Source organism: Eucyclogobius newberryi, unplaced genomic scaffold (assembly GCF_026437365.1).
Source record: "Eucyclogobius newberryi isolate DKJ021-1_F unplaced genomic scaffold, fEucNew1.0.hap1 SCAF_20, whole genome shotgun sequence".
NCBI classification, from domain to species: Eukaryota; Metazoa; Chordata; class Actinopteri; order Gobiiformes; family Gobiidae; genus Eucyclogobius; species Eucyclogobius newberryi.
In genome coordinates, this window is record NW_027315835.1 from 14724245 (window position 1) to 14752114 (window position 27870).

The 27870-nt window shown below is 40.9% G+C and overlaps 1 protein-coding gene across 1 annotated transcript; it reads right to left on the bottom strand.

The window, feature by feature from the left end:
* Positions 1-2190: 2190 nt before the first annotated feature.
* llgl2 (LLGL scribble cell polarity complex component 2) lies at positions 2191-23059 on the bottom strand. Its single transcript, XM_072456908.1, has 27 exons — positions 22784-23059; positions 16602-16721; positions 16397-16494; positions 16204-16285; positions 16015-16130; positions 14553-14711; positions 12798-12960; positions 12545-12680; positions 12420-12474; positions 12169-12323; positions 10071-10282; positions 8421-8488; positions 8195-8348; positions 6097-6201; positions 5903-5998; positions 5484-5680; positions 5212-5359; positions 4894-5041; positions 4701-4817; positions 4462-4628; positions 4063-4327; positions 3861-3993; positions 3756-3784; positions 3538-3585; positions 3425-3467; positions 3289-3341; positions 2191-3206 (listed from the first exon to the last, which is right to left on the bottom strand). Exons 2-26 carry the CDS (start codon positions 16674-16676, stop codon positions 3320-3322), a joined length of 2991 nt encoding a protein of 996 aa, XP_072313009.1. The 5' UTR covers positions 16677-16721; positions 22784-23059; the 3' UTR covers positions 2191-3206; positions 3289-3319.
* Positions 23060-27870: the final 4811 nt, after the last annotated feature.

The following is a 27870-nucleotide window of genomic DNA, read 5'->3' on the forward strand; positions in this document are numbered from 1 at the left end:
TTGTGCCGGAGGTTTATGTACAGGCCTTACTGGCAGATGACGGTTGAGTCATCTGGAAGAAGTGAACTGGGAAAACCCTGGGTAAAATCTGTGCTTACGACTTGGAAACATGTGATTTGTAGGAACTATTTGGACTGCCCTTCATATGTGCACCTCCTGTCCCTCTGGGGCACAGTTGGCTGTGGAAACCCCAGGTAAAAAGGCGGCAGGAAATTGCCACCAGGTCTTTGAAGGTGCAGAGGTATATGATTTTGGACCATGTCTAATGTAGTTTCATGTGTTATTGTGTCAAAGGTGAGCTAAATTAACTTAACAGCAGGTTTTCTACCAGATTGTAAATGAAAATTGCACAAAAAGCTTTGATATGTTGAAAGAATCCTATGAATGGGATAAACAGGACTTTTAAAGTATTTACAAATAAAGAATCACATAACCCTTCCATTTAAATATTTATTAAAGCTTATAAATAAGAAGTTTCAAGGGTAATTATGTCTAAATTATTTAACAATTTGGGCAGTCTTACTACCACATTAAAAATAAATGGGAAAGAGAGGATAATTTTATTTTGACTGATTAAGAATGGGAAACTATATGCTTATCTCCTCACTATTGAGGAGGAAATTCCAACTGCTGGAGAAAGTGGTTGCCAGGAGACCCACCATTACATTTTTCGGGACTGTCCTGTTATGTAAAAATATTAGACCGCGATCAATAAGGTGCCACAGACTTTGACACCACCTTCCCTCTATGTAATCATGGATGCAAGAAGAGAACAATACTGCCTTTTGTTTGTGTGTAAGGCTCTAGTTGGTATTTTGCCTGATCAAGTTTTATTGCACAGCAGTTCAAGTATTCACTGTTTGAGGTCTCGGAACATTTTTATCTTACAATCCCATCGTATCAACACAGAGACAGGAAAAAAAGGCTTTCAACAACTTTGCTCCCTCCCTGTGGAACAAAACACAGAAAAAACACATCTTTTAAGTTAAATAATTTTATGCCTGTTTTTTGTGTTTTAGCATCCTGTGTTTGTTGTCTATTCTGTGTTGTGACATGAAAAAGAGAACTGTTCTTATTGGGTTTTCTCTGTATAAGAAATAAATAAAATGAAACAAAAATAAATTAATGTATTTGGGCTTAAAAATTGCCATGGAGACAGTAAATGGATATCTTTGGAGCATACTCCTGGTGGCAGAAAAGACCATTACAAAAAAAAAAAATATGACTCAAACTGCACTGGGACTGGACTGGTCATTTATAACTGACATACAGAATATGGAGATTACATTTGGACTTAACTTGGATTAATTTTGGAGTTTGTGTGCCATAGTTTTATCCAGATATCTTGATTTTCGTGATTTTCTTTTGTCTGCTACTTTCTCTAGTCTTTTTTTGTTTCTTGTCTGGTGTAGAGCAAAGACAAAGTCAAAACACACTTCACACTAATCATTATGTGGGACTAGGACATACAGTAAGGTGTAGCAGTGGCTTTCACAAAGTACTACTCAAATCTGAAACAGGACTTCAAGGTATAACGTATTAAACCAGGTTTAATATCAATGCAACAATAGTTCTAACCATGAACCCCAAAAATCAGATGACATTTTGATTTGACTCTAAATCAAGCAAATGCTGGAACTGAAGATGTCCTCAGTTTGAAATCAACTGGTGTTGCTCATTGTGCATCCAAGGGTCATGTCAGATTTACGTTATCCCCCTGGTTTATGAGCAAAAGCCCCACGACATGAGAGTTGATTTTTAAAGTTCAGGCAGCTCTTGTAATGAAGTTCACTCAACACATGGCAAAAGGAACTTCAAAAGAGCCATAGGCCCCCCAAGACCAAGATTCTACTTTACTCAGGAGATCTGGTTTCAGCCAAGTCCCAGCTCCAGGCCTTTAGCAGACAAAGCATTTCATTCCATAATAGATGATTGGCAGAGGAAGTGATAACAGATACCTCCTTTATCCACTTGACTGGAAATGACCCACATTACCTGACTTTAATTGAACCTGAAACTATTTTTCTTTGTGAAACGTGACAATCAATAAGGCCAATGTCAAACAAGGGTATTTACATCGTCAGATAATAGTACTCACTGTTGACTGTCACAATTAACTGATTAACTGATAAACTGCATGAGATGTTGAAACAGCATTCCCTCATTAACAAAAATGAAACACACACCAAGTTACAGATAAACTTGTTATAATTAGGATCAAAACATTGTAGTGTAAAATACAAATTAGAAAATTAAGAGTTCACAATCTACAAAAATATATTCTAAAGCAGATACTAAAACCCAGCATTCTGAGACAGTACCAAATGTGCCGTAGCAGTAGCCACCCCCATCAAACAGCACTCAAACAAACAGTAGTGCATTCATACATTAAAAAGATTAGACTAATAGCTTACATTTACAGGTACAATCTAAATGACATAAGATTTGCTCATGTTACAAATGTTTACAGACAATTCCTATTAAAGCAATAACAGTACCTTTGTATTGCTGTGATTTAGAGGACGGAAAGACAGCAGTAGTACAATTAGTACAGTACTTCAAACTGTAGAGATAGATTCAAGAGGCAGGCTGCTCTGGAAAATTGTTGCAAGAAAGTAAATCTGAAATCCTACCCCTTATACGTATGTATAAGTATTGCATAAATAGTTGCATTTGTGTGGTATTGCATAAATCTGTATGAGGGTGGGGTTGAAAATAAAGTCATGAAAAAATATTGCTAAAAGATAAAAACTAAAATAAATCAACAGTAAATTAAAAAAAAGGAATTTGAATTTACAAAAGATTTCACAATAGACAAAATTCTCCAAACAAAATTAAATTATGAAATAAAAAAGTCCTATATTTTACAAGTTTTGTTTATAAAATCCAAGAATCAAAGTCATTTTTGGTTGGCATTCTTATTCTTCATAATTAATTAAAAAAGGTCTACTTCAAGAGATTAAAAAAGAGGCACATTTTGAAGAAGCACCCTCTAATAGAATATTCTACATTACCTTCCAGGTCCTGTCTAAAAGCACTATGGCTGTGGTCACGTGATGTGCATGTGTGCTTTGGTTAGTTGTGTAGTGGCTGGTCTCTAGGCACAAGTCTCTCCTCAAGCAGGCGTGATATACTTCTCTCCACCAGGGGGAAATGTGTGCCCTCAGTCTGAGGTCAAGGTCATTAGTGGTTGTTCACAGGTTAAACTGCAAAAATAAGATTAAATAAAAAGTAAGTGTCTTTATGGGGGAAAAAAACAAAACAATCAGAAATCTTTTGTGAATGTACCTCTTTTATACATCCAATTGGCCAACGCACACTATAAATTATTCTCCAGTAGCCTGTGTCATGAAGAAAAAGAAAAATGTATTTTTTATTCTAAATAAAATTCAGCACAGTTTCTGCTTCAGCATGAAATACTTACAAAGAACCCCCTTCCAGTGACTTTTGAATCTCTTGTAGTACTTCTGCAACAAACATGACAGATCCACTGTTAATTTAAATAACATAACATAAATAACATTCAACAGTACTCACTCTCATCATTGAGCAGGGCATGCTCCATCACACGCCGCGCTGCACTCTCTAAAAACACAAAAATTTCAATACTAGATTAATGAATCTTATATTCTACTGTCATCAATGGAAACAAATTCAAAGTCACTTTAAATACTGCTTTTACATCATTATATTGGATACCTAAAAAATTGCTCGTCTTACGAGAGCATTGATTACTGAACATACTTAAGACTCACCTGCATCATCACTATCCTTCTCAGAGGTCCTGCAATAAACAAAGATAGAAATATTAAAAGGAGGATCTTATATAAAAGTGAGTGCAAGTGTTGCAGGGTACATACCTGTGAGCAGGATTAGCGGCGTCAGTCTGAGTGCGCGGGTGAAGAGGGGCTTCCACCAGGCAGCGCATCTCCACCAGAGAGCGAGTGGACAAAGAGAAGCGTTCAAACTCAGATGGAGAAATGAGATAGAAGCCTGCAATAACACACTTTTAGAGTAACAAAACATTTGAAGAACAGAAATCTACAAGTCTGAAAATATTACCCTGGCCGTGCTTAGTGAAGACACATGATGCAATACCGCTCACATCCTCTTTGCGGACACAGGGGTAGTGCACCTGCATTTTTAGTGAAGGCAGCGAGACCACGTGCACGTCTCCCTGATTGGTGAGGAACATTAGGTTGCTCTCGCTGTATTCCTCTGTTCGATTACTGCCAAACAAGGCCACGCCAACTTTTCGCACTCTGGACCCATCCACTGCTGTGAGCTTCAGTTTCATCTTAGCACTAACTTTTGGCAACGAAAAAATCTGAAACAATACAGCACAGATCAAACTATAGCTCAGTCTGGTAAGCTGCATTATATGTTTTAATGCAATTTATGGTGTTTATTAAATGCATTTCATGCAATTTGCCAAACAATCATCTTGACAACCCTCCTGACCTTAAATTGTTCTTCTGAAACCACCAGTACATGGTGTGAGCTGTGCATGTCTGGAGAGCGGGCGAGGTCATGGGCCACCTCAAGAGGCTCAGGTAGTGGGGCGCCATGTCCGTCCAACACCACAATCCCAACCACAGGCGCCCGGTGCATCAGCTGGATCTCCTTTGCTGTAATGAATTAAACAGAAACGGTCAGAAACCTGAAGAGGAGTTTAAAAATAAGTCAAAAAACCCTCTGACCTGGTTGTGCTGTGACGGGCTCGTCTGCGCGGTGCTCCACGGGAGGAATGCGCAGCATGTAGGCAAACACACAGCCTCCGTTTGTGCCTGCCCACAACGAGGGAGTGTGGTGAGAACCTGGGAAGGATATGACATAAGTTCAACACTGCACAAACAGAATTTGAATATTAGCACTTAACCTTTTAGCACATACTGTCCGATAGAAAGGTGTCGCCAAAGTAGAGGGTTCTGACCAGGCCTGTGAAAGAGTCGTCTGAAGAGCGCGCCTCGATCTTTCTCTGAACAGGGGCCAGCTCCATCTCTGCCAGCTCTGCCTCTAGACGAGCATTGGCTTCCTGCAGCTACAACAATACAAGTCTGTTTTATTGTACGCAATATATATATAGATTACACCAGTATGATCATACTTTACAAAGATAATGGATAAAATATTGACTTGAATTGATGAAAAGTTTTGAAATAAACTTTTTTTTAGTGGGCATATAAATAGTGACAATTTCAAAAGTGTTACCTTTGCGGCATTGTGGACATGATGTTTGCGAAGAGACACTCGACTGCGACGAATTCTTCTAAAAGACTGACGAAGAGACTTTTTGATACTCTTCACTCTGGATAACGGCCCCTCCATGGCCAGCTGATCACTGGGGTTTAAGGTGCACCTACAGGGATATGCAGTTATTTTAGCACATTGATACCTTTAATGGTTTATAATTAATCTTAAGTGACCAGAATGCTATTAGATATTAATTTTAAAAATCTTTAAAAATGGATGGATGCGCTTACTTGACAAAAACATTATTCTTTTGTTGATAATCAAACAATCCAAATCCATGGCTGGTGCCAAAAGCAATGAGTTTCCATTCCGAGTGAAGGTTGAGGGCAGTGACCACCGCGGGAGGCTGACACTGGACCAGAGCAAACGGCTGAAAACCTGGAGGGAACAACACAGGCTCCTCACGCACATCCAGGCGAGTGTGGCCCTGAGGGAAAACGCAGAAGAAACAAGTCAACCATAATCAATATGGTCAATATGGAGCTTTGATTATATTGACAATATTCAGTGTAGACCTGTGTCTACAACACAGAATATGAATATGCCCTGGATTTTGAGATGGTCCAGTTCTTTGTTCGGCCTACAGGCCAATAAGACTAGATACTGTGCTTCCATTATTTCTTTGGAAAAGCTCAAACGGGCTCAGTACCTTCCAGCGGAATCCCTCTTGGCCTTGAAGTAAGTCCACGACTTTGGCCTCAACGCTCTGCTCTGCAGCTTCATCATTCAGCTCCATTACAAGGATCTGAGTTACAGAGCACTCGTCAACAAACAGGTCCTCTTTTTAACGTCACATTATTTAGTTTGATACGATTTTGCACTATTGTATAGTAAGTTTGTCACCTGTCCAGCTGTGCCAGCCACAATTAGATAGCCGCTGTATTTACACAAATGTATCCTTTGGATACCCAGCCGTGGATCATCACTGTACGGATCAAAGCAGCCCACCTAAGTCAGAAAATACAACACTAGGGATGTCACAAATCATAATTACTGAGATCATGACCAAATAACAGTAAAATCTTTCATTTTATTTCATTCCCATTGTCTAACATGTTACTATTCTTCAAGTTTGTAATTTGCTTTATAAAATCAAACTTTCTGAATGAAACATTTTTTAATTCTATGTAAAGCACTTTGAGTTGTCTTTGAGCATGAAAAGTGCTCTACAAAAAAACATTCAGGTTCAAAACACCTTTTATTTTTTAAATACAAAACCACAAAACAAAAACAACAACCACTTTTCATGTCCTGGAGGGGGGGGGGGGGGGGCTTATTGGATGACTCATGCCTGTGAGTCATCCAGACCCAAAGATAGCAAAAGTAAATGTGACAAAAAAAGCCAAGGAAAAAAAAATATAGATTTAATTTTGCTTCTAAAATGGTCACAATTATTGTTTTTTAGTTTTTACAATTATATTGTGACCTGAATAATCACAATTAAGAATTGCCGTACTTTTCGGGCTATACAGCGCTCCTGAATAAAAGCCGCTCCAACAAAATTTACAAAGGAACAAGAAATTGTACATATACAGGCCGCACCCATCAATAAGCCGCAAGTGCCCACGTTATAACTTGAGATATTTACACATAGTACACGGTAGTGATATGCGCCGGTTGTCTTTTGAACCTGGGTCCCAGGGCGGGTCTAATTAGACTCAGTGAATAGGAGTTGGATTGTAAAAAAATACAGCATTTTTAAGTTTATCATACTGGGAAAACGTCACATCTGTCCCTACTGTCCCCTCTGTCCTTGATTACTCTGTGTGAGCCAATTTATCGGGGTCTGTGTCGTCACGTCTGGTTCATCTGCTCCTGAGCTTGTACTTATTGAGGGAGTGTAATGTTGTTCCATCCATCCGTCTGCAAACAGCAGAGATGAGATCCTGTGGTCCCCAAACCGGACACCCTCCGACCCCTGACTGCGCCTAGAAATTCTGTCCTTAAAAACTATGAACAGAACCGGTGACAAAGGGCAGCCCTGGCGGAGTCCAACATGCACTGGGAACAGGTCTGACTTACTGCCGGCAATGCGAACACAGCTCCTGCTCCGGTCATACAGGGACCGGACAGCCCTGAGCAAAGGGCCCCGGACCCCGTACTCCCGGAGACCCCCCAAAGGACACCTCGAGGGACACAGTCGAAAGCCTTCTCCAGATCCACAAAGCACATGTGGACTGGTTGGGCAAACTCCCATGAACCCTCGAGTACCCGATGGAGGGTATAGAGCTGGTTCAGTGTTCCACGACCGGGACGAAAACCACTTTGCTCCTCCTGAATCCGAAGTTCGACTATCGGTCAGATTCTCCTTTCCAGTACCCTGGAACAGACCTCACTGGGGAGGCTGAGGAGTGTGATCCCTCTATAGTTGGAACACACCCTCCGGTCCTCCTTCTTGAACAGAGGGACCACCACCCCGGTTTGCCAGTCCAGAGGCACGGTCCCCGACCGCCACGCGATGTTGCAACAATATAGTGTAATGTTGTAACATGAGATATTTACACATAAATATACTCCATGGTAGTGATGCAAGGGTTAAATCTGGCCAAGAAAGTCTCATTTCAATGCGGTAGGTTCTAAACTGCAGACCGCCGTGTATCGCATGTCCTGGCTCCGCTTGTGTCTTTGTGTTTTGCAGTGTCTAGATTCACTTCCTCATTAGACTCATTTTACTGTGAATACGAGTCTGATTGTAAAAAAAACACACTGCGTTTTGAAGCTTAAAATATAGAAAACACAACATACATCTTCTTCTACAATGTGTCAAACGCTTGCGTTTCGTGCTGGAGTTCCTCTGGTGGCCGTTAGCCAGAAAGCGTGGGAAAAAGGAGCGGCTTAAAGTCCGAAAAGTATGGTAACCTAATAATCTTGACATCCCTAGTAAGACCAACACCATTGGCCCATTAAAATGTTTTAACTAAAATTTAACACATTATTGTACCTTTCTGAAAGGTGGCCACTCTCCTTCGCTGCTTTGGTTCATGTTGTCATTGGGGTCTGTATCTGTGTCGAATACTATGGCAGTACTCAGCTTATACAGAGGATAGAGGCAGACCCCCGAGGCGTCCCAGAAACGAACTGTCCCGTCCTCGTGCCTACACACAAACATATAAAGTAACAATAGAGGCAGGCGAGCATTGTGCTGTGGGTGGGGGCTGTGTACTGACCCTGTGAGGAGCAGGTCTCTCTGAGGTGGGTCTGCGGCCTGGCTTTGACCTCCTGTTATGGGCCAAGGCTGGAAGAAGTGAATAAGTCAAATTACACCAACAAACCTCTATCTTAAAGCAGGTTGAGAGATTGTGAGTGCATCCCAACTACGCTAACTAACCAATCTGAAAGCTTTTCATGACAGTTATGTATGGTTTTAAACATAAGCAGAACTGGGGGGTAACACATTAGCTGATAAAGAGTACTCAAATTACTTTTTTAGACTAACGAAGAGTTTTGTGCACCCATAATATCTAGTACTTTTTAAAATCACAAATCAGTCCTGCGTTTTGCTGGTCACATCTCTCCTCACCGCAATCCCAGAGCTCGGCGTGTTCTGAGCATGCACACTGCACAAATAGTGACTGCAAGTCTTGTCCTCACGCCAAAGAGAAATAAACTTTCAGATGCACGTTTTGAAAAACTCCTTCTCCTTTGTTATAACCACTATTTTGTAGTTGCAAGTAAATGTAGGATAACAGCGGCAGGGGAACAGATGGGGCAAGTTTGATTTAAATAAACTACAGGCATAACACAAGTGTGTTCTGTTGTTCATTGCTTGAGGACAGGCCTACATGTGCTTATTGTATGGCATTGGGTTGTGGTAACCTGTTAACATAAAAGATAAATAAAGCGCAGTCTAACACATTTACTTTGCTTGTTTATTTAATATTTTAATTACGGTATTATGTTAATGTGTTTGTAGGACAGCCAAAGTTTTAGGCTCGCGTCTTAGGACTTGCATCCGGTTTTACCTGTTTTGCTGTGCGTAAATGAACAACGCAAAGGGAAAAGATATGCAATAATGTTTATTAACACGAGAGTATTCTAACGCATTACTTTTATAACACAGTAGCGCAGTAACGTAACGCGTTTGTTTTCCAGGGCAGTAACGAGGTATGGTAACAAGTTGCTTTTAAAAGTAACGCTAGCCAACACTGAACGTAAGCAAGACAGTTTTCATTCAAGTAGGGCACAGTGTGGGTTACTTTTGTAATTATCAGGCAAGGATTACAAATTTAATTCAATAGGTTTGGTTCACATTCAAGAATTTGATTAAGTCAAAATCCCAGATTGAAGGCATGGTCTAATATTACTCTATGGGCGAGTAAAAAAAATCCAAACTGAAAATGGACCTTCATTTGTTGGGGATAAAAGTCACAACGTATATACGAATATTATTGTCACTGCTGACAACAGTGGAAGCTGTGTGATTGAATAGTGTTTCTCCTTTTTAATGCTGTTGCGAGAAAATTATTTGCTTTGTTAATTGTGCTGTTTGTTAAATGTGCTGGAAACACTTTGAACAATATTTCCAAATTTTATGAACAACATTATTATTAACAACAGATCATTCTAAAAAATATGCTGTAATTTGTTCCTTTCAAGTTTTTTTTAGTATCTAGTATGACATTTTTGACACCAGTAAGGAGGTCCAGTACTTGTATACATACCTAATGTTGTAAAGTGTATGCTTGTCTTACACTACACCAATATTCATTAATGGCAGTGATACATTCAAGTACATGCATGATAGGGCTTTCAACTTTACACAAAAACACAGCTCTGTTTCTGGGCTTTGAGCACCATTCTCTCATTCTATTTCTCACCATTTTGGAGTAGTGCGTGTGCTGCAGATCCCCCGCCGCATTGATCCGCTCCCACAGCTTGAATGGGATGGAGGAGACGTGGTGCGAGCAGGTGATGGCAGAGCTGTGCAGGGGGACCAGGTATGGGGTCTGTATGACAGGCCAACCTTCTGTCTGCAGGTCGATCACCACCAGCTCCTCCTCCACCAGGACCACCACAGCACTGGGGTTTCCTGTCCATGTGCACACAACAAAGACATTTACTCATATTATTGATTTGAAGGGAAACAATATGCAATATATTAATCTATTAATGTGTTGACTATATGACTTCTGTATATAAATAGAAGATGAATTAGAAACATTTTCTACTTTTGTCTGTCGCCTGACTCTACAGCCAATCAGGGATGGTTTGATAGAGGGACCAATTAACTGATGGAATGCTGCATCGTCCTGTTCATCATGGAAGAGAAAATACTTGATGTGTCCAATTTTCCTATCCTTTATTATATTTCAGTTAAAGACTATGTTTGTGTGACTCATATCTATCTTTGGGGTTACCTTATTGAGAAGTTGGGATAATAGTTCTGGGCTGAGCCGAAAATATGCCCCGAATTTGTCTGGATCTACCTTGACGTCCTTCTTCAAATGATGATATTAACCATGTTGTTTTCTTGTCTGCAGAGTAGCATGAACCCAGGATCGTCTTTTTTATTAGTATGAAGCGCAGTCAATAGTAATATTTCAGTAAATTGAAGCAAAACCTTTTGACACTATTTGCGGCTTGTCCCTTCTGAAATGCTATTAAAACCACAACTTTTCCGCACCGCGGCCCATGCGCACGGTGTGTTGTGATCACGGCGCGCAGTGGCCCATGCGAGGGAGCACCCGCCCCGCTCCCCGCGCTGGCCACGGCGCGCCGTGGACCATGTGGATTGAGTAAACAAACATGCGCAACAGGTGACATTATTTGGAGAATTCATAACTTCTACTGATAAACATACCAAAGGATGTTCAGGGACTAAAGGAGAGCAGGGTCTATCAAGCTACTATCGTTTTATCAACGGGTTAACATTTTATGTGAAGCCAGTCTTTCGTCTTTTGAGGGGGGGAGGGGGTGCAGAGAGAGACGAAAAAAATTACATATTTTCGGCTTCAACCCATTTTGAGAAGATCCCTTATCTTATATCAAAAAATAAAAACTTTTAGAACTTTAAGCTGCTATTTTTTTCCTACGCTTTGAACCCTGCAGTGATACAATAGAGCATTTGATTTATAGATTTTTACTGGCTAATGGCCACCGGAGGCAATCAAGCAGGAAGCGCAAGCGTTTAACACACTGTGGAAGACTACGTCAGTGGACACTGGTCACTGTCCAGGGGACACGTGTGTTTAATTACAATCAGACTCATATTTGTGGAATCTAGATGTGGCTGTACACAAAGACACACATGGAGCAAATGGAGCAAGGACATGCGATATACAGCGGTCTGCAGTTTAGAACTGCCGCATTGAAAAGAGACTTTCTTGGCCCGACCTAACTCACAGAAAACCTGTGGATCCCTACCGTGGAACAATCTTTCTGTGTAAATATCTCGCAAAGCACAAGCACAGGAGCAGATTGAACCAGATGTGACACAGACAAAGGTAAATCAGCTCACACAGAATAATCAAGGACAGAGGGGACAGTAGGGACAACTGTGATGTGGTGTCTGTGTTTGTTAAGCTTCAAAATGCTGTGTGTTTTATTGCAATCCAACTCATATTCACTGAGAAATTAGTCGAATTAGGTCCACTGTGCAGCAGACCGCGGGTGTGCCACACGACAACAGGCGCATCATTACTGCGCTTATTTACATATAAATATCTCATGTTTGAACATGGGCACCTGCGGCTTAATGACAGGTGCGGTATATGTACAATTTATTTTGCAAATTTGCACTGCTTTTATTTAGGAGCGCTGTATAGCCCAAAAATAAGGTACTTCCTCAGATCTTTAATGTTTGGCACTGATTGGACAACTGTTTTTGTTCATTTAAGTTTAATCAGGATACATTTTAGAAAGATAAAAGGCAAAATAGTGTGGCCTGTATGTATGCCAGCAGCATTTTCTCCTTACCTGTGTTTTGAGGTCCTTCTGTGATCACAAAGAAGTCTATAATCCTTGATGTGAAGTCCAATGCCACATGTGTTTTACTATGAATTACTGTGATGCAATGTCTGTCTCCATAACTGGCCCTGGGCATTCCTCCACTGAACAGCAGAAAAGGGGGCCTAAAAAAAAAAAATAATAATAAAAAAAAAAAATAGAAACCGGTCAAAACAACTCAAATTTCACTGGGTTGGAGAGAAATACAAAAATACTCATACCCTTCTTCAGTGGGCAGCTGCATAATTTTTGTTATCGCCTTGCAGGGAAAGTGTCCTGTAACAAATATCATCATGAGAAGGAGAAAGACTAGTTATTGAGAAAATTATCAAGAGTTTGTGCTGACCATAGGGAATGTCAGACTTCTCCTCGTCTTCAGCGTTTGGGTCATTGTTCCCCACCATCCATCGACAGTAGCTTCCATCACTGTGAGAGCTCAGGATGTAGCTCCCATCTTCCGTCCACCACACACTTTCTAGTTGCTGTTGAGACCAAATATACTACTATCACTGTAACCTAATGTTTAACTACACAAATTTTAGCATTTAGGAGAAGCAGATAAAAATTCAGACATGATAGCAAGGTGAAGCAGAGCTCACCTGTGTGGCTGGGATATGCTGAAGAGCGCAGTGCTTTTCCAGGTCCCACACCACCATCAGGCCACGCCCGTATCCGATCACCACCTGGTTTGAGTCGACCAGGTTCTCCTGCAGAGCCTCTACGTGCTCCAAATTTCTGCGGCCAATGTAGTCCTCTGGGACGCTTTAAATCACAGGAAAAACAAAACAGTAGGGAAAAAGCATAGCTTTGGATAGAGAAAATATCACAACTAATGTATTCATGTTTAATGTAAAATAGGCCTAGTTATGAAAATATATTAAAAATTATGATATGCCACACATGTTATACTTTATTGAGTGACTACGTAATTCCTGCTATTACTTTTGGTATTACTTAGTCTTGTATTTTCTTCAGGATTGCTCATCAACGTTGCAATTTTTCCTATCTTTTAGAGTGGGGACTAGTACTTGTGGTTTGCTCTAGAACTACTTTGTACTTCTAGAACTTCTAGTTCTTGTAGTGTTTTCATCATGCAATGATCATGGCAACTGTCCAAGTTCAAGTAGTATGCAGTGTTTGTGTCATTCAATGACCATGGTAGTATTACATTTTGGAGGTTTTTTTGGTGTTTTGCAGTTTTTTCAGAATGTCAAGTTAAACGTTTCCCTATTAAATGAGTACAAATAGTACTAATTCATTAATTACGAACCATGGAGCATAAAGTCTGATGTCAAAAACAAATAAATCACGTCACTATCATAATGCTCTTCAAATCAACAGAATTAGCGAGTGACCATAGCCTGAACTCACATAGCTGGTGGCTTTATACATCACTGTTCAGTTCTCCTGGTGTTTTTTTCCTTCAAAAAGGTCACCAGAAGTCACAGATGTTGACGAATCTTGTATAGAATATCCGAGATAAAAAAACACTTGTTTGACTTTGTGCTGGAGGTCTCCTTTAACTTTTGCAGCCTTCATGATGTGTTCCTTTACATGGTGGTTAAGAAACCTCATTATCAAGCCTCATAGTTTATCAGCAACTTTTCTATTTTAACGAATTCTTCTTTTGAAGGAATGTTTTTGTGTTGTCCCCGTCTCCCTCTGGTAGCCCCACAAGTCTGATATTGTTCTCATGGAATTTGGACTCCAAATCCAGGATCTTACTTTTCATATTCTTGACCTCCTTCTGCAGCGCCACTACCTTGGCTCGCAGTTCCAGTAACTCATCCATATCATTTGAAATATTTTGTTCAGCCTCAGAGATGCATGCTCCGTCCGCGCCTCCTGCTTTTAGCTCCTTTATGACGTATATGATTTGGTCAAATCGGGCTGCGCCATGCCCTACTCTCATTTAAGCTCTTATTTCACGCATCATAAAGGGCCAACTGCTATAAAGTTATCTCCCAGGGCGAGCTTGGAGACCCTAAATTGACCCTACATTGGGGAAAGAGCTTTGTTTACCGGCGGAGAGCGGGCTGTCGACCGGGTCAGACCAGTTAGCCATGTCAGCCTTGTTAGCTTGTGAGGCGGTCTGTTTTCCATCAAAGCCAGCCAGTCAGCTTTGTTTATCTAGTTTGTTAGTAGCAGTAATAGTAGCTTAGTTAGTAGCTTTACCAGTCTTGTGTTTTATCTGTGTTTGCTCATATTTCGCTCCTTGTTTCTTGGGATGTTGTGGGTTAAACAGTGATTTTTAGTGACAAATTTCTGCAGCAGCAGATCTAGTGTGTGTCTACTCCGACTTCATAACCGGAAGTTGCTGGATAGGTTTTAATTTAAAAAATCTGATGACCCACCTGCTCTGCACCTGATCCAGGCTGATGTTTCGCTCCTCCAGCTCTCTGAATCCAGGAACCTCCACAATAAATACATGCCCCCCTTCTGTCCCCAACAGCAGCAGCTCACCGGACGAGTGGGGCAGGACAGCTGTCACTCTGGTGACATGTGGAAGAGCCCTGACGACAACACAAGTAATGCACTATTAATAAGGAATATCATGATTTTCCTAATGTTTTGCATTTCTACTTAAATTGAAAAAATTAAGGCCATATTTTCCCCCGAGACTTAGCATTAACTGGAGTCTTTTCCAGGGCGCTACTTTGCTACCTCCTGACCTTAGCACTGGCCACTGGAAGTTGGAGTGGGATGGTGTCATACAGTACATGGTGATAGCGTTTGAGCCAATGACCAATAATTGTAGCATTAGCCCGTCTGCATGATGTTTGCAGTCATGCCTCATATACAGGCAATGAAATAAGTGAGCAATAACATTGTTTGATTTTGCATTATTCAATTTGTTTCCAAAATTAAAAAGTAAATAAATAAAAAATAAAAAATACCATTATTTGTTTTTACGCAATGCGGAGAGCTCGCCTTCGGACTAAACCCAGACTAAACCAAGTTCAAAACACGAAGATTCTGCGCACAGAATACGGCGCAGTCCGCGCACACATGCTTATTACACTCTGCTTATAAACTCGACTTGTGATCCATAAACAGAGCCACGGGAGCGGATGATCCAGAAGCGCATATCCTCAGACTGCTGCAATGACCCGCATTAGTCCCGGTGCCAGTCCTCTGAGCCCTCGGAAAAGGTAGTCATCCAGCATGGGGATTTTACAGGCAGAGATGTGTGCGTGGACTTATGGTACGTAACCGCATGGCACTTGCCCTGATGCAAGCTAAGTCCCAGTTTCCCCCATGATTGGATCTTATGTCCTTGAGATGGGCTTGAAACAATTTAACTGGACTAAACCAAGACCCGGTCCAGGACAGGGATTGCATGAATTGCATGCAGCGCAGCATTTTGAAGTTTATAAATATATTATTATTAACGATTCCGGCCATTCCCAGAATGCACCACACCACACCCTCAAGTTGCTTTACTCCACCTCATATTTTGGCATGATCACAACTCTTGTTTAGAATTCCACAACCTGCGCAATATGTAACTAAATGAGATCTGAAACACCCAAGTTAATGCTGAGCCCGGGGGGGGAAATACGGCCCTTAGTGTGACAACCGAAGGTTTTCGGTTCACATCCTCTTTCATGGTGAAAGAGGCTGTGAAAAAGAGTAAATCCTTTTTTGATCAAAATCTTCAACTCCTGCAATCCTCATCAAACTTAAATGTTAAAACATTAAAATGTTCAAACTTAAATGTTGTTTCTTATGAATTTGTTTTATCTTTCTCATAATATCATCATTATCATCATTAAAAATGACATTTAAATCAGTGTGAACAATATTCAGTTTTACCCAGGGGGTCCAGTAAGTGTGAAGCGTCCAATCTCTAGAAGTTCTGAAAGACCTTTATGCGCTTGTAAAGTCCACATGTGCAAACTGTTATCATCCAGCAGTGTGACCAGCTCAACCTGAACACAAACCATTGTTTTAAATCAAACTTTGGTCACACAAAAGAGAGAAGTTTGTGGTGGAAGTCCTGACCTGATGTGGGAGAAAGTGTACTTGAGTCACTGCAGCACTCTCATCGTGTAAACCCATAAACTCCACGCCAGGCGCCCCAAACCTAAACACTGTATAAGGACTTAACAACATGGCTATATTACTTAATAGCTATATATGACTCTCCTGTTTGAATATTAAACAAAATATTTAAATTATCATCAATGGAGGATACAGTTTGATGGCTCCAGACCGGGTGCCAATGGCCAGGAGCTGGAGGGACGAGCTGTAACCCAAAGCACTGGGCTGGTGAGGAAACCCATGCTCCACAGTCTGTACAAAGAAAGAGCAGCTTTATTAAAAAATCACAATAGATTCATTGCAGGTAATACTTTATAAAGTCTTTATAAAGTCAGAACTTATTTAGGAAGAGAACTTGCCTTGTTGAACTGAAAAAGTTCCTGTTTTAGCCGATCTCGTTGGGATTCATGGCCGTGCCGTCTGAACCTCTTCATGCTCTCAGTGTGGAGACTCTAGGCCACTGCAGGCCTGCTGCCCACCTGCCACAGCACAGCAAAATACATTAAGAAATGCATCAGTCAAGTTCAAGAATCAATGAGAAGAGCAAAACCTGTGTAAATGATTCATGTTTAAAATGGAAACGGATCAGCACTTGAGTCACATTATACTGAAATCGAAAGCCCTATAATAACTCCCTAGTTAGACAAAAAAACATAGAAACATCTTTCAATAAAGAAAGATGGACAGTCAAAGCTTATTTTGTTTAATAAAAAAGCAACAGGGAGAGTTGATAAACAATTAGGTAGGATTAGGATACAAAAAATTGAAAAAATTATATTTTAGAAGACTTTTGTTTAGCAGACAGTTGTTTTTGATCACGTCTAATCATTGGGTTTAATCATCTTTCATCAGCATTTCTTACATCTCAAGCCAAATGACTTCATAATGACTGTTAAAAGGAATAGTATAGAATAGAATTTGCATTAAATTGTTGTGCAACAATGGAAGTCCCAGTACCTGTTAAGGACAGTCACTCCTGTTAAGAATCAGCCTCATTTCTTCCCTTAATTTCTGTGGGAACTTGTGTAATTCACAACACTTCCAGGGAAGCACCTGGAGGCCTCAGGTTAATGAGAAACTGTGTGTCATATAGCAGTTCCTGGTCTGTGTACAGTGGCTCTTAGTCACTTAGGCCTTATCTGACAGAGGCTAAGCACTACCAGGTCAATGTCCTTTCTATCCAAATTCAACAAAGCACGTTGGCACTTTTCAGTGAGGTCATCTAATTCCCAGCATATCCAAACGTTTAAGGAGTTGAAGAAGGAAAAAGTGAATAAACGTGTCCAGACTTGGCCTTAACAGCGACAGAAGGTTGTTCAACAGGCAGCACTACATTACAGAGGTCTCTCAGCTACTTAGTACATACAACTGGGTCTGAACAAGTGGCCAGGAAATGCCTGGCATCCAAAGCATTCTACATATGGGCTTATGAAATCAGTGTTTAAACTGTAGCACGAGAGCAGGAAAAAGAGACTTCTTCATGATGATTTATCTTCTGATTCAAAGCACTCAGACTGATACCAGACAGCAGTAAACCTCCAGCCTAACAAAGTCAGATATTGCACAGTAGATATGAGACCAGCCGCAGTGTCAGTGGCTTGCAAAAGTATTCGTACCCATGGAACTTTTCCACATTGTGTCAGGTCACCGCCACAAAGTTAAATAAATTGTATTGGCATTACTTTTTCAAACTGAGTCCAGATGACTACAACTGAAGCTTTTTCTACTATGGAACACGCCTGGACGAATGAGGGATTACACCGACATTATATGTGAGAGAACAACACAAAACGACACACATTTGTGAAGTGGAAGGAAAATTATAAATAATTTCCATTTGAAGAGCAGCGTGTAAAAGTGAGTCAATACTTTGTGGAACCTCCTTTTGCTACAATTACAGCTGCAAGTATTTTGGGGTGTGTTGCTACCAACTTTGCACACCTACAGACTAAACCTTTTTCCCATTATTTTTTGCAAAATAGCTCACAGTCAGATTGGATGGAGAAGCAGTTTTCAGATCTTGCCACAGTTTCTTGATTGGATTTAGGTCTGGACTTTGATTGGGCCATTCTATCACATTAATATGTTTTGTTTCAAACCATTCCATTGTAGCTCTGGTGTTTAGGGTTGTCCTGCTGCAAGTTGAACGGTTGGCAGCCATGTCTTGGTAGGTTTGAAGTTGTGCCATGCTCCTTCCATTTCCGGATGATGGATTGAATGGTGCTCTGTGAGATGTTCAAAGCTTTGGAAATCTTTTTATAACCTAAACCCTGCTTTAAACTTCTCCACAACTGTAACCCTTGTTTGGGGGACTTGTCTGGCATGGTCACTGGACTTCATTTGTGTTGCTCTTTCACAAAGAATGCCAATACAATTTATATAAGTTTGTGGTTGTGACGACTGATGTGACAAAAAAGTTCCAGGGGTACGAATACGCAAGCCTCAGTACGTATGTTCTTAGAACTGTGCCCAGTTTGAATGTCAGACATTTACGGGAGAAATGTGACTTTACTTGGAATTATTCTAATATTAGAAGTGCTTTGCATTTTATTTTTTAAAAGGTGGTATGGACGATTTTTTTCAGCAAATTTTTTATCATATTTCCTCGTGGCGTGGATAAATCATTTGTCCTGCCACGTATCAATCATAAAACGCACCTACCGCTCACCTGCAGCCGCGTCAGGCTCGTCCCCACGTTTCCGCGTGCCTAAGCGCATGGATCTATCATAATATAGTTCCCTTAGTGTACGGGGCAAAATGAAGACGGAGAAAGACAGTTCGAGCTGACGCAGAAGTGGACAGAAATCTACGGGAGACGAGCGATGCGCTACGTTGTGCTAATAAACAAACGCACGTGTGTGTTGTATCAGTCCGCACGGGGGAGTGCGCATGCGCACTTCCGCCTGCGTTCGCAAATCGCCGAAAAATCGTCCATACCGCCTTTAAGTATTAGTACTGCATCAAAAAGCAGAAATTACAGTTTTCTGCGATTGAGAGATTTTTTCCATTCCTAGTTCAAAATACCTGTGTTTTCACAGATTATATGGGGACAGTGTCAGTTTACATTGAAAATACAGCATGCAGCAGGTATCTAAAACAAACTAAAGAACACGATTCACACATTAACGCAGAATCATATCAGTATAAATGGTGGATATAAGGTCTCGGATGCTTTGCGTCAATTATATTTTAATCATTATCAAGTATTACAGCCTCACAAGCGCAGTAAAAGGTCTTTTCACCTCTGCTCTGATATTCCCAGATGTTTCCATGTGGGAGCTATTATAGAGCTGGTTTGAAATAATCGATTTTCCGATTTTTAAATCGATTTGCATATTAATGACCGATTATCGATTCGTACGTCCAAAGATCGATTTTTTTTTATTTTTTTTTATTAAAAATTATTTTCTACATTTCCCTCAGTGAACTTCAATCTACCTTCAAGAAAGATAATTCAGGACTCCTGGATTATCTTTCTTGAAGGTAGATTGACCCTTAACCTTTTCATCAGTCTTCCAGCCATCAGTAACTACCAATACTTGTAAGATTTGCTGTTTAATATTGATATAATACTAGTTTTAATATGTTGCTTCTCTACACAGTCATGAAGTGAAGGAAACAGTTCAAATACATTTCATTTTTAATAACATTAACCCCCGGATTGAATCGAAATCGGATCGAATCGGAAATCAGATCGAAATCGGAGCGAATCGGATGGATCTGAGAAATCAGAAAAAAATCTATTTTGAAACGTAAAAATCGGAATCGAATCGATTCTTGAAATTTGAATCGAAACCCAGCTCTAGAGCTATAGTAGAAAAGATCCGCTTTCTCAAAAAGAAAAATGTTTCAATGCTACCTGATATGAGACAATGTATGAATTTACGTAGTTTCAGGAAAAACACAATATACATTTTTTTGTTACAATTACTGTACAAAAAACATAAACAATGAAAGAGATTCCAGATAGCAGTAGGACTATTCTGGTTAAAAAAAAGATCAATAAATTGTAGAAACATTTTACAATTGTTCACAATTATTGACATCATGGCCAAATTTCTTTCTTTCTGTCAAACTGTCACAGATCACCATGTCTTGTATGAGACCAGCTTTATAAAATCAAACATTATGAATGATAAAGTAAAGTTAATCTGACATAAACAGCCGGATCCAAAATTACTTTATATTTAGGTTTACATTTTTAGGGAACAGATTCACTTTAAATTACATAATTTTGCATCTAAAACAGTCATGATTATACGTTTTGCTCTAATCTTACATTTTTATAGTGTGATCTGAATAATCACAATTATTGATAACCAAATAATCTTGACATCCCTAGTCTGAACAAAAAGTAATGTAAAACTGCAGTTCACCTGATCAATGTTTGATTAATTTAGTAACTAGGTAATCACATCTTAATGTCCAGGGAACTAATCTACTATTGAGACTAGTCAGTGATTCTAATGCAAAAACAATTATAAAGCAATATTTTGTCGTTTAGTGAAATGCTGTAAAGTATGTTTGCTACAAAGGTTTTAATATGTAATTTGTTAAGTGCACAGGGAAATGACTCCTCAGCATTTGAAACATGCTTCAAACAGCAAATTGTTGATACCAGGACACATTTATGTAGGATCAGGTTATTGTGCATGTTTTGAGTTTATGTGGGTAATGAGAGTACCTAGAGACGTACGTCGATGGCGGAACCTGCCAGACTCGGGGAGAAGAGCTCCCCGACAGCTGAAGTGAGTGTCAGCCATCGTGACACCTACACAGAGCATCTCATGTCATGTGCATATTTTAGAAGCAAATTAAGTATTTTCAGTTCAATCTATTGTCCAAAAGATAGCCCTAAATGTAAATAACTTTTTTTTTTATCTGTCTGCTTTTGTCAAATTCAGCTTTATTTTGTCTTTCAAAAAGTTCAATTGCGTAAAGCCGGTCACAAACTTGAGGAACAGTGACATGTTAGACCACGAGAATGAAAGTAAATAAAAGATCTCACTGTTGTTTTGTCACAATAATCGTTAAATGCATATGTTTTTTCTCACAATAATCGTAACACTAACATTTTATATCGTGACATCCCTACCACTGAGCTACACACTTTGGAAATAATCTATCAATCATCTTCATTATTAGTGCAGGCCTGGACAACACTTAATGCTGTCCCTACTTTACACCTACATATAAAAGTACTGGGTGACCCCAATCACTTGAAATCAAACCTTTGCTTTTTTCAATAGGGAAAATCCTCCAGCTCAGTGGTCCTGACCAAGCCAAGCTCAAGATCTGGAGATGGGTCCTTGAGCGCTGTGCGAGCGCGGAATGTCCCAGCGACTGAAAGGATGGGTCAAATGCCGAACCAAATAAACTGTTGCGGCCTAATAATTCGCTGTAAACACACATGAGCAGTTCACACCCATTCAATGAGCAGTCGCACCCTTCAATCCACACTTGGTTACACATTTCACCATGTTGGATTATGGGAACAGCCTCCCTACCTGCAGATGTCCCACAGGAAGGGTGAACTGTTTTGCCTCGATTTCAGGTGGTGGCAGGTGCAACAGAACAAGTCAAGAGAACAAAGCCTGTTTGTTTGGTCCTGGCCGGAGTGAGAGTGGGTGGGTGGGGGTGACTTCTCCAACCACCAGCATGAAATTAACAACACCACTGTCTGACTTTGCAAGTTGTGGTCAAGGAGATAAGATACAAGACACATTCCATCAGCAATTAAAACAAGTACTGTACGTTTTAGGGAGAACATCAGAACTGGGACTAAACTTGAAACCAAGCCAATAGACAAGGACAAAGTCTATACCAGGACTAAATTGGACCAAACCAGGACGTGCGAATGCACCATTAATATAAAGGCCAGTTGTATCATAAAACTTTGTTGGTACACAAATGGATTTAAAGGGGCCCTCTCTTGCGTTTCACAGTTTCTCCGTTTTCTCGGATGTAAACAATACTCCCCTCTCAACAAAGACATGACTCAAAGGCCTTATCATACCTGCCTGCCAGGAGGACACACCTTTCTGTGGTTACGCTTCCGTCATTACACAACAATGCACTGAATCTGCTGCTCCACTGATACAGCTTCATGTGCAAATCGAGTCCCAACACCAGAACCCCAGTTTCAGTTTCGTAGTAGCCAACAAGCATCTAAAAAAAACAATGTATTGCTCGTGTTCAATTCAATTTAGAGCACAATGGAAACTTCCCCAAAAGCAAATAACCCTCCAATGTCATGACAAGTGTACTGTAGTGCCCTCTACTCCTTTTAAAGTGAAAATGCCAAAGTTGTACCTCCTGTCAGAGCAAGAAAGTAAACTCTATGGCCATTTCACTACAATGAGGTGTGTGACCAGGATGATGCACAATGACATAATGGTGAAGCGAGAAAACCAGAGCCACAGAAAAGTAGCTCACGGCGTCTTCTCCGAGTGTATAAAGCAGGTGGATCAACTTCTCACCACCTGCGCACCGCCAGAAGACCGCGATCAACAGTTTGGGGCCTCGTCTGGCTCGTACCCACCTGATTCAGAGCAGCCGTGTCTCCGCCGCCGTGCACAGCTGAACAGGTTTCTCCAACAGTCCTAGAGAGCCGTCCGCGCACTTCAAGCCAAAGTATTTTGCTCTCATAGGAAATCCCGGAAACCCGAAGACAAGAGAAGCTTGTTGCGCGAAGAGAAGATTAGAGAGACGATTATAATTCACGTATATCGTGCGCGACTTCCTTTTTTTTTCGTGCGGTAGTGGAAATAGCCGCACTGTTTCCTGCTGCTAAGCTAAACTTCAGCGCTCTCAAACTCCTCCCTCGTGCTACGTTCAAGGACACTTCGTAATCTCCGAACGCGACTACAAACCCCACCTTTAACACGGATCTAACCTGTAAGAAAATAAACAATAAAATCTGTAAATATAAATAAATAAATACATAAAAACTATCCGTCCATCCAGAGAAGAAGTAGAGAACTTCAAATATTGCCTCCACCATCCTTCCATTGTTTTGTTTTTAGATTTTGCACACTAAGTAGTTGTGTAGGGTTGTTTATTATCATAGGCTACGTGTGTTTAACGCAATATATTCCCAATCACCACATTATTTATGACACAGTAAGTTGTGTATGTATTTATTTAATTTAGTATATTACATCCTCCATAGACCACGGCTCACCAACTCACATAGACATGATAATACACCTATGCCATAGCCAATAGGATAAAATTGTCTACTAGAAGACATCTTTCTAACTGCCATTCTAACACCGGGCTCCCGGGCGGATCTGCCTTCAGTCCGCCAAATCCGCCCCGCTTTGCCGCTCTGACTCTTAATGACCGTCTCTCTGGGCCAGCCTGCTATCACAGAGGAGACCCACAGCTTAATCAGCAGATACACATCTTTTAAACAGGAGCCGAGTCCACCAACTCAATTTAAGACATGCACGTTCATGAGAAAACATAGTATTCCGATCTTTTTGCCTAGAGACATTATAGATTATCTAATTTAATACTGTAAATTATCCAATTAGACATTTCATGTCAAACTTTGTAAGCAAATAGATGAAAAAGTGATCATATTTGTGACACTATTGTGACTCCATCAAACCCGGGCCTGCAACATGCACTGGGACGGTTTGCAGCTGAGTGTGAAGCAGCTGAAGCAGCTTTTCTCAACGGAAAAGGTGGCTTGCCCTCTCCAGGTGGGTGGGGAGTCCTTGCCCCAAGTGGATGAGTTTAAGTATCTCGGGGTCTTGTTCACGAGTGTGGGAAGAATGGAACATGAGAGTGACAGGCAGATTGGTGTAGCGGCGGAAATTATTTGCTCACTGTATCGGACTGTTGTGGTGAAGAAGGAGCCGAAAGGCAAAGCTTTCGATCTTGGTTCCTACCCTCACCTATGGTTATGAGCTTTGGGTAATGACCGAAGGGACAATATCGTGGATACAAGCGGTCAAAATTAGTTTCCTCTGCAGGGTGGTTGCACCCTAGAGATGGAGGAGGAGGAGCCTGGAGTAGAGCCGCTGCTCCTTCACGTCGAGAGGAGCCAGCTGAGGTGACTCTGTTCCGGATGCCTCCTTAGCGCCTCATGTCCCACCAGGAAAAGGCCCCGGGGAAGACCAAGGACACGCTGGAGGGACTATGTCTCTTGGCTGGCCTGGGAACGCCTCGGGATCCCCCCGGAGGAGTTGGAGGAAGTTTCTGGGGAGAGGAAAGTCTGGGAGTCCCTGCTTAGACTGCTGCCCCTGCGACCCAGCCCTGGATAAATTTAAGAAGATGGATGGATGATTCTAAGCTTCATGTGTGCTGGTGAATCTATACCGATAAACGCAAAATAGCCTTGGAGGCTGGAGGCCACTAAAATTTTAAACCGGTTGGCTTATGACCAAGGTTTTGTACCAAATAGTACTTGTAAATTACCTCAAAGATATTGCTCTATTGCTTTATCAGAGTTATACATTTGTAATATTGTCAACGCTTTTATTTTGAAAGGGCTTTTGCGTAATAACCACAAGGTGTCTCTAAAACACAAGATGCGATTCCAGTTCGAAAGGCAACTTCGCACCTCACGTGTCGTGGGGGTGGGTAAAAACTAAAGTTACAGAAAGTTTTATTCGCTAATCCATGGTTAAAAGTATCCCTTAGCTCCTGGTTGATCCGAGAACAAGGTTGGTACAATGTTATGATGTATTTGTTCTGTATTTCACATGTTTTGCTAGCTGTTTATATTTTACCCAGTAGATGGCGCTAGTTAGCGTTGTTAATATAACGCAATGCAATTTTAAAAGGTTTATTTAATGTTTTGTACAGACAGAATACATTTCATGATTAAAAGTGTATTCATATACGTAGAATTATTTAGATAATCAGAATAGGTTTTTTGTCATTGTCAGTGAACAAAATTCACAAACATAGGAACTTGTCTTGGTGATCAATGCAACACCAAACAATAAAACAATGAACAATTAATATTTTGCAATTATAGGTAAGGGTTGTCATGAGGATAGTAAATATATTAAAGTCAAAAAGGTAAATGTGACACCTGTAAGATCTAATTGTTGTATTTGTATTTATTGTATATTTTACAGTGTGTTCACATATAAAGCATGGCAATAAAAGTTGTGAACCATCAGTTTGAGAGACCATCATTTCAACCGGGGAGGCCACAGTACTGACTGACTGTGATTCAAGGTCTGGATTGCAAAAGGTATAAACGTTTTTCACCAGATTGTTAAAGATAATTACATGAAAAGCTTTGATATGTTGAAATAATCCTTTGACTTGGAGAAAATGGACTTTTATAGGTATTCACAAATAAGGAGTTAATATAACTAAGAAATTCAACGGCTGAAATTTAAGTAATGACCACCTTCTGCCTGAATTGTTTATTGAGGATTATAAATCAGAAGTTTCAAGGGGAAAAATATCTAAATTATATCAATGCATTACCAATCTAGACAACTACTCTAAATCTATTAAAAACAAATGGGAAAGAGAAGGTTTTTATTCAGAAGGAAATGCTAACCGTTTGAGATTATCATGTGTTTTGAGACTGTTCTGTTGCTCATGGAGCTGCTTTTAGCGTTAGTATTTTTGCATTTTGTCAAAAAGATACAAGAATCAAAGACTATGTCGGAGGAGGAACGGGTGAGAAAACATGAAAGGGACTGCACTAGATCAAGATGAGAGTAAACATTATTTAATTTTATAATTACTACGTGCTCCACAAAAGAGGCACCACTGTTTTGTGTTGCAGCTTGTTACTGCTTGTTGACATAGGGAAAACAGACACTGATATCCCTGTTACTCGATCTACTTAAATACATTTAAGTCCACTCCCATGAAGTCGACCCATGAATCCCATGGTGCGTGTCCAGCTACCGGGAGATGCTACCGTAAATGCAATAAAACGGGCCATTTTGAAGCAATGTGCAAAACTAAAAAGGCCGTAGCTACAGAGCCGCGGCACGGTGTAATAGCCCAGCAGTTTCAGGAACCGCGGCATGGCCATATAGCCTCATGGCTAACCCTAACCCTAACCTTAACCCTAACCCTAACCTTAACCCTAACCCTAACCCTAACCTTAACCCTAACCCTAACCCTAACCCTAACCCTAACCTTAACCCTAACCCTAACCTTAACCCTAACCTTAACCCTAACCCTGACCCTGACCCTAACCCTAACCCTAACCCTAACCCTAACCCTAACCCTAACCTTAACCCTAACCCTAACCCTAACCCTAACCCTAACCCTAACCCTAACCCTGACCCTGACCCTGACCCTAACCCTAACCCTAACCAGGCGCGGTCTAACCCAGCGCGGTCAAATAGCCCAGCAGTTTCAGGAGCCGCGGCACGAAATAGCCAAGCAGTTTCGGCCGCGCGCCGCAGTTCTGTAGACACTCCCAACTAAAAATGTTAATGGACTTGAAGCAACTACCTGCGATAATGATGAGGCCAGTGCTTGGTTCCTAGGGGCTGTTACCAAGGAAAATGATAGTGAAGAGGACAAATGGTACGAGGATTTTAAAATAAATGGCACAACTGTAACGTTCCGGATTGATACAGGCACAAATGTAACTGTGATTCCGGAGAAGATGTTTACAAAACTGCAACAGCGCCCTCTTTTGGTAAAAACAAAGTCGACCTTCACCAGCCCAGGTGGAACTTTGGTCTGCAAAGGCAAATTCATGACTCAAGTGTGAAAGGTATGGTGAAACTTTCTCCTTTTGGATCTATGTAATGTCAGGCCCCTTCACAACAAACTTGCTTGGTTGTAAAACAGCAATAAAATGGGACTAGTGCGCAGAGTAGATGGGCTTGAGTCATATGATGATGTTGTTGGGGACATTGGACTTCTGAAATGTGAACCAGTGATTACACCTGTGGGCCTTTCTGTTTCTGCCCCCTACCCTTTGGTATTAAATCTGCTCCAGAAATATTTCAGCAGAAAATGAGAACACTTGGTTCAGTGGTAATGGATGACATTCTGGTCTATGGTAAAGACAAGGACCCATGACCAGAGCCTTCGAGCCATGATGCAAACGATCAGAGCTTCCAGCCTGAAGCTAAACAAGACAAATGTCAGTTTCGCAAATCCACTACTTTGGACACATCATTGGAAAGGATGGAAATCATACCGGACACTGAGAAAGTAAGAGCCATCACAGAGCTTCCCAGCCCGACAAACATAGCTGAACTGCAGCAGAGGATCAGGATGATCAACTACTTCGGGAAATTTCTCCCTGAACTTTCAACAATACTGCACCCCATCAACTCTCTCTTTCTCTGCTGAAGAGTGAAACGTTGTGGACATGGGGAGAGGCACAAGAAAAGGCTTTCAAAAAGATAGAAGACATGTTGACTACAGCAACTGTTTTAGCATACTACAATGCAAAGAGACCGACCGTTGTAAGCTTGGACGCAAGTAGTTATGGCTTAGGGCGCACGTTTCTGCAGGAACACAACCAGAGACTCCTCCTGGTCGCCTTTTGCTCAAGGACACTGACAGAGACTGAATGCAGGTACTCCCACTTAGAAAAAGAATGCCTCGCCAGTGTGTGGGTATTCGAGCGGTTTGGAAGGTATCTGCAGGGCATGGACAGATTTGTATTACAAACTG